Genomic DNA, 8,067 nt, shown 5'->3' on the forward strand with positions numbered 1-8,067 from the left:
TAAGCATATTGTATATCGTTGTTTACAGCAGAGAACATGACTTGGTTTCCACTGTGTATAATTGTTAGGCATTACAGTCTTGTGTACATGATGAAGCAACCATATATTACCTGTTCTAAGTCTGTTACCATCTCCTCCAAACTAGTACCAAATATCTGGAGAACAAAACAGTAAGTTTAACTTCAGAGATGACTAGGAATAAATTCTATGCAAGTTTAACACAATTATGAATAAAATTATAATCGAGACCGTGTATTATTTAACAGAAACTGAGAAATTGGGTATACTTGCTTGCAATAACATAGCACAACTACGTGGAGACAAACAAATTAGCACATACATACTTTTCATTATTTTTTTAATGTAGCTTCTATGCTGTTTGCAAACAAAAACTGTTATGCTAAACCAAACTTCCTACTGTTAATGGTATAGAATGTGACTACATGGGCATACCTGGCTAAACAGCTTCACTAGCTGTTTATTCTGCAGATTATATACTCTCTTTACCTGACCAGGTAAAAGCAGCTTGATCAGGAGATACGTGTCACCCTTGAAGCTATCTGTAAGGCAAGAAGCAAATTAAAAACCTATTTAAAATCATTAGACACAGACGCATGCACATGCTTGTGCACACAACCGTATGCATGCACTCACCTATGCACACACACGCACACACACATACATGCATGCAATTACGCACATGCACGCCCATACTCATCCACACAAGGATGCACGTACACACACACAAACACACGCTCACACACGAGCGCACATATATTAACAAACGCACGCACCCATGCACGCTTGCACACGTACATACGCACACACACACACACACACCTACCTACTCACACAATAACAACTACTACACTACTACTTACCTCCATCACGACCTTTGCTGACATATTTGGCCACCAGGGCCGTCTTCCCAAGGTAGCTGGATTCCTCTGCCACTAAAGCACAGAGTCGCCTATACGCCTTGAAGCTGTTGTCCTTGTGCTCCGGGATGCCTGCTGCCTGAGCTGGTGCAGGTGCAGGTGTAGGTGTCGTGGCAGCTTAAAGGATTTTACAAAAATCTCTCAAATCTCTCTTCAACTTCTCAGAATCTTAACTCCACGCTGTCGTGAAACATCTAGGCAATTGTGTTTCCAATTGTATGAATCGCTGAATTACAATAGTTAAACAATTTTGGTGATAACTAATTTGCTATAAAAATAAAAATTAGAAGAAGAGTAACACATATACACCTGGTGCAGAGTCAACCTTGGTACCACTAGCTGCATTCTCAGTATCCTTCTTACTCTTCTGTGGCGTTTTCTTTGGTGTTGCCTTCTTCGGCGTCCGCTGCGCTCGTTCTAATAAACAGACAAATGCAAAAATCTGACGTGAACAAATTAGATTGTGAGGCCGATTACACAGAGTACGTTTAATTGGGATGCCCGGCAAATAACCCTACCGTCTGTTCCGGTGTTGCTACACAGTTACAGTAATGTAGCCGTCAGCATTACTTCCAATTAAATTACGGCTTACTTTCATTACATAACGATATTCTCTGTTTAATATAATTGAGTAATAACAAACCCACATTTGAAAAATGCCGGTGTGCTTTACAGATGACGCGGCATCTCTCGTGCTCCATCGCACAGTAATGGAGGGAGTCAGCGCTTTCTAAGAACTTAAAAGGAACCGTAACCATACTGAATAAACATTGAGAGTTCATTGATAATGATGAGGCACCCCACCGTACCTTTGATAAGCTGCAGGATAGTGTCCTTGTCAGCCTGCTCCATGTTTTCCCACCCTTCCAGGTCTTCAGGATCCTCGATAACTTTGGTCGTTGCCCGAGCTTTCTGCAATATAACAGCACCAAAATATACGCGCTCTACAAGAAGATTCATTACATTGCACGAATTCAGTGACATCCTTGGCAATGTAATTATGTTAGGAGAATGTAGATATTGATCACAAACTGCATATTCTCACCCACACATAAGTATTCTTGCTATTAATTAATTTCAGTTATTAGTGTTTTAATGTTAGATTGCCTGATGATATCATGTATCCTGTATGAGAAACTTCTAGGGAATACAACTATCTATCTGTCTGCCTGCCTCCATGCCTGCCTGCTTGCCTCCTTGCCTGTCTATCTCTCTTCCTGCCTGCCTGCCTATCTGTTTGCCTGCCTGTCTGCTTGCCTGCCTGCCTGCCTCCCTGTCTACTTGCCTGCCTCCCTGTCTGCTTGCCTGCCTGCCTGCCTGCCTCCCTGTCTGCTTGCCTGCCTGCCTTCCTGCCTACCTTCCTGACTGCCTACCTTTTTGCCTGCCTCCCTCCTTCTTTGTCTGTCTGCCTGCCCAGCTGCCTGTCAGCTTGCCTACCTCCTTGCCTGACTGCCAACAACTTACCTACCCACCTATCTATTGATCGCTCCATCTATATATACGATGCCGAGTTATATATGAAATCTGGACCAGCATGACACACGTGCAAGTGTCGCTGACGACAAACATGCCACGTCTCTGGCACACAACAGTCGCTTACAATGAACGTCTCAAACATGCACGAGACGTGATGCCAGAGCTTCATGTCGCCTCCCTCCTCGCTGAATGGGTTCGCCACGACCTTCGCGATTCGCGGGAGCCCCTTCTCGATCTTCTGCTTGCACTTCTTGCAACCGGCCGTGCCTCGCTTCGCATACTCCACACAGTACTTGTTGTCGGCCATGACAGTTGCTCGTGTAAGCTGCCCCACGTCTGTGCGAATGCTGTGCAGCAGCGGGTTTCTGGCGTCCAAGAAAACTTTGTAGAGTGGTGGACTTCTGGTATGTGTGCGAACGTAGAGCAGAGGTCCAGAGGCTCTGCGCAAGGTGACTCGAGCAAAACTGTTTCGCAGAAACTGGCTTGACAACGTCGTGAACAGGAGCAGCATGCACAGCAGCAGCAGACGACGATTACCAAAAACCTCTCACTGCTGCTGCTATTTACTGTAAAACGAATGTACATTGACAGTTCAAAAAATGTATATAATCTGTGTGTGAATCTTGCAAAAGAATTACTAGTAATACTATTCAGTACTAAGTAATGCTACCTCAGGGTTCTACATGGGAATTTCAGAAGGCATGTCATTTATGGATAGATGGGGGAGGGCTCGAGAGGAGGTTTTACCAGAGTCGATTACCCTTGTTATAAGCGGCCCCGATACACAGCTAGGTAAACACGATCAGTCAGGAAACATATACATGATCAACATGTAAAAACAATGTTACTGCATTGTGATTCCCAATAGTAAACACGGCTGGAAATTAAGGCATATCGATTATGCAATTAACACATGTTGAGGATTTATGGGATGTCATAAATTAGCTTCAGCTTTGTCTGGCCTGACATGCAGTACAGGCCTGGGAAGAACCCTGCCATCTAGTACCTTATTGGTGCATTTAGGTAATAGTATTACTACCATTAGCCCCCATTTACTTTTACCATTTAGCCAGATTGGATTGTTTATCAAATGCAAATGAACCAAAAGCACATGGATGCAGCTATGTCTAAATTACAGCAGCAGTGCTAGTGAGCGGGCACCAGTTGCCTGTCGTTTCCCATTACAGCAATGCTGGTCGTATAGCAACGAACTGTAATTGGGAGGGTAATTGTATATTGTTATATTGTATATATATATAGTACTAGCTGCGGGTACCCGCTGCGCTGGGTAAAATCGTGCTACTAATTCATACTACTAATAATTGGACACAATAGGAACATTGGGTAAAAATCGACAATATAACATTGCACACAATATCAATATTTACAAATCAGTCTAATAAGATAATAAGCATGGGGAAAAACTGTTACGTATGACATTTATATGACAGCAGAACCCAACTTAGAACCCCTGGAACATAATAGTAATATGGTGCAAATGAGAAAAAGTTATTATAACAGCATGTACGAATGGGTTGCAGTTTTCATTTGAAAACCTCTTGATAAACAATGGTTTGCGTGTTATTGTCTGGTGGAAATATGTAGAGATTGCTGGCGTCTCGAACTGTTGATCGAGCTCACCACGTACATCCATTGTCAGATCGTAGGGTGAATAAACGAAATTGGGTATATAGTACAGATAGAGACAGGCCAGCGAGTGGGGTCTGTGTCCATTGGATATTGTCTAGTGAATGCTTGGCGCGCAACCATGCACATTGAAATAAAGGAATTTTTCTACTGAATCAGAAAAGGCATAGCTTTCGAATGGTACAATGGATTCTGAAATCGTAGCATGAATAAAAAAAGTCGATATATAGTATACAGACAGGCCAGCGAGTGGGGAAATTTGTAATTATAAAAGAATGTTTACTCACTTGGTACGCGTCTTTATGCGTTGATGTTTTGAGCAATCGTAACCTCTCAAACTATATGATACTCATACTAAACTATAGTGAATCTCTATAAATATTTACAAATCAGTCTAATCAGATAATAAGCATGGTAAAAAACGGTTACGTATGACATTTGTATGACAGCACAACCCAACGTAGAACCCCTGGAACATAATAGTAATATCAGGAGTAGATAATAGGGAGGAGTTTGACATCAATAAACAAGGGAAATTCGTCATTTACTAGCCTTATAATACCTACGATTTACTACACGTAAATCATCCAACTTGAGCTCAAATCGGACACAGTACATTCGCCAATCATCGTGCGAAATCGTTTCCTCGTAGACACCCGCAATCCGGAGATACAGCCTAAAACGTACGACATGATTCTCCATTCTCTGGCCATCAATCCAACGCCATTGCGCGCCTATAATTCAAACAAAAGGCAGCTACCTAACGCGCTATTGCTAACTGAGCGAGGCATGTGGCTCGCTGGGAGATTAGGCATCAACACTCGGCGAGATAACCTTTGAACCGGTACACAGCTACACAGGCCACCTTTGTACATAGCTGGCATGCCTTCACGCACGCACGCCAACCGCATGATTAGCTCGTCGAGTGTTGCGTCGATCTCCAATCTCCCTGCGAGCCACAACGCCACATTCAGCTATCCGAGAGAGCAAACACAGCGACTGCGCGGCAGTGTTGCTGCCTTGTCTGAATTATAGGCGCCCAATGGCGTTGGATTGATGGCCAGAGAATGGAGAATCGTGTCGTACGTTTTAGGCTGTATCTCCGGATTGCGGGTGTCTACGAGGAAACGATTTCGCACGATGATTGGCGAATGTACTGTGTCCGATTTGAGCTCAAGTTGGATGAGTTACGCGTAGTAAATCGTAGGTATTATAAGGCTAGTAAATGACGAATTTCCCTTGTTTATTGATGTCACACTCCTCCCTATTATCTACTCCTGGTAATATGGTGTAAATAAGAAAAAGTTATTCTAACAGCATGTACGAATGGGTTGCACTTCTCATTTCAAAGCCTCTTGATAAACAATGCAGTCGTAACCTCTGAACAGGTTCCTGGTTGTGCTCTGTTTTAGTATCGGTTTCGGTTTCACAATACCAGCAGCTGATGGAATGGGTGATTGATTTTTCTGTGTGTGGCAGCACTGTACAGTCGATCAGTGCTGACATTGTGGGAAGATTCACGAATTGAGGGGTTTTTTACGGATTTTTCGGTGAGTTTGACGGTTTGGCAGGTTTTTTCCAGCTAGGAACCCCGGGTATAAGAGATGGCCCTGTGAAAATTGCATCCAGATCGCTTGGGCGGTTTGGCCGCCTATAGGGAATTAAAGATACATACATACATACATACATACATACATACATACGAACTCAAATATATATTAGATAATGTTTATTGTACGTCATAAACTCAAAGATGCAAGCCTAGTTTGGGACCCTGGGTGGCATTTTTGCAAAAGTACAGACCTTTAAAAGCAATCTTGAAGGAATGGCAATCTTCACCTGACCTAGCTCTAGTACTATAGCCCGCGTTCGATTAACTGCCGCAGGTTAGTTAATCCGCGGCAGTTAATCGAACGCGGGCTATAGTACTAGAGCGAAACCTGACCTAGCTCTAGTTCTACGGTATAGCCCTTGTTCACCAGTCGCCCTGAGCTACACCTGACCGGGGTATATTAAATTATAGGAGAGGTTAATGGTTGAACATCTTTGAACCGTTATAAGTTGTGTAGGAAAAAAAGCTGACACGAAGTGGAGGCCAATCATGTTTAAGTTTAATTAAAACACCCTCGGAAGCTTTTGGATACCTAAACCGACCAGGCTCTCCAACTGTTACACGTCGTAGGAAACTCCATATCGTAGAAACGTCGAACAAAACAAAACACTATTCGTAGTTCTAGATTCTGCCACTACGTGGCGCGCGTGCTGATCAACTTCCCAGCCAAACTCCACGACAGATGGCGCTCTCGCTCATGGGCTCAAGCGCTGCTACTCCTGAGCAGAGCAGAGCACCTAAGCTGAGCAGAGCAGAGCACCTAAATCAACGTTGAAAATTAAAGTTGATATAATATAAGTGCTCTGTCCTGAGTGAGCGAAGGTGCACTGCATGCAGTTTGCTTCCCAGCTAGCCTGGGCATATAAATTTATTTTTATCATAATTATGCCCTGAAAGTCTGTAGTAGAAATTACTTTTACAGTTATACGAAACATTGACATTGGGAATTTCAATAATATTAACATGAGAAAAAATGAAACGTGGAAGAATTTTTCGTGCCCATCAAGGGATTCGAACCTTTCCTTGCCCTGCCGCTAACAAACCCCTATATATATCTATATTATATAATTATATGCACTGGCGTAGCTAAGGGGGGGCACAAGGGGGCCATGGCCCCCCCTGTTGATTGGCAAACAAAACAAAAAAAAACTTTTNCACACACACACACACACACACACACACACACACACACACACACACACACACACACACACACACACACACACACACACACGCACTTCCTCTCACTCTCCCCGCTCTCTCTCTCTCTCTCACACACACTTTCCCTCCGTACCCCCCTCTCTTTCGCCCTCCTTCCATCGGTAGCTTTGCATTCGCAGCAGCGGCCGTGCGTGATGGTAGAACCATGTAGACAGCAGCCGACGATCCGCAGACCACCCGACAGCCGCCCGCATGAATGCAGATGAATCCACGCAGCCTCTTCCTCATCCTCCTCCTCCTCCTCCTCATCATCATCATCCGTCTCCTGCTCCTCTTCATCTTACTATTCTGCCTCTTTCTCTTCTTCCTCCTGATCCTTCTCCTGTTCCTATTCTTCCTCCCATTCATCCTCCTCCAACTCCTCCTCTTCCTCCTTAAACTCCTCCTCTTCCTCTAAGTCTTCCTCCTCCTCCTTCTCTTTCTCCTTCTCATATCCTTCACTTCTTCCTCATCCTTCTTCTCACGCGGTTGAGCCTTCTCCCCTCTTCCCCCCCCTGGCTTTCTGTCTGGTTCGAAGTCCAACCCCTCCCCTCCTCTCCGGGTTTCTGTCAGGGTTACGTGGGTTCGACGCGCCCTCCTCGCTCCCCTCGGGGGCTTGTGCTGTCGGGGTTTACTAGGCGTCCGACCCCCTGCCCTTCCTCCCCCGGCTTTCTGTTTGCTGGGTTCGGGGTTCGACCCCCTCTTCTTCGCCCTGCGCTCCCCTCCTCCTCCTCCCCCTCCCGTTGGGAGGTCGCGGCGCGTCTCTCCCTCGTCGCTTCAAAGAGTTTGAGGGTGAGGCGTCGCCGCCGCCCAGCCAGCGATCCGCCCGACGAGCGAATCTGAATTGCAGATAAGCCGCCCGGCCCGGCCGCCCCGCCGTCCGGTTGTGCGGCACCGGGTGGCGGCGGGTCCGGGCGGGTCAGAGAAGGGGCGGCGGGACGGGCGCGTTCGCGTCCCTAGAATCTTGCACGCCGCGTTCGATTTAAGTGGGCTTCTCGGGAGGAAAGAGCGTTGGCGGTAGCCAGAGCGAGGAGGAGGAGGAGGAGGAGGAGGATGAAGAAGATGAGGAGGAGGAGGAGGAGCGCGAGGAGGAGGGGGAGGAGTAGGAGGATTGAGAGAAGGGGGAGGAGGAGGAGGAGGCGGAGAGGATGAAGAGCAGGAGGAGGGAGGAGGAGGAGGAGGCAGGAGGGGAAT

The 8,067-nt window shown here is 45.9% G+C and overlaps 1 protein-coding gene across 4 annotated transcripts in view; it reads right to left on the bottom strand.

The window, feature by feature from the left end:
- The window catches only part of LOC106806460 (DNA ligase 3-like), a 51,425-nt gene extending 45,144 nt beyond the window's left edge, over positions 1–6,281 (bottom strand). For all 4 annotated transcript variants that reach the window (XR_001393548.1, XR_001393547.1, XR_001393549.1 and 1 more), the window contains exons 1-7: positions 6,206–6,281; positions 2,539–2,980; positions 1,748–1,850; positions 1,248–1,355; positions 882–1,055; positions 454–560; positions 111–155 (exon numbers count right to left, since the gene is read on the bottom strand). Coding sequence is in view for 1 of the 4 variants with exons in the window: in XM_014808399.1 (XP_014663885.1) it covers positions 111–155; positions 454–560; positions 882–1,055; positions 1,248–1,355; positions 1,748–1,850; positions 2,539–2,925 (924 nt within the window). In the remaining 3 variants the exon portion in view is untranslated. The remainder of the gene's footprint in view (positions 1–110; positions 156–453; positions 561–881; positions 1,056–1,247; positions 1,356–1,747; positions 1,851–2,538; positions 2,981–6,205) is intronic.
- Positions 6,282–8,067: the final 1,786 nt, after the last annotated feature.

The sequence above is a fragment of the Priapulus caudatus genome, unplaced genomic scaffold (assembly GCF_000485595.1).
Source record: "Priapulus caudatus unplaced genomic scaffold, Priapulus_caudatus-5.0.1 Scaffold161, whole genome shotgun sequence".
NCBI lineage: Eukaryota > Metazoa > Priapulida > Priapulimorpha > Priapulimorphida > Priapulidae > Priapulus > Priapulus caudatus.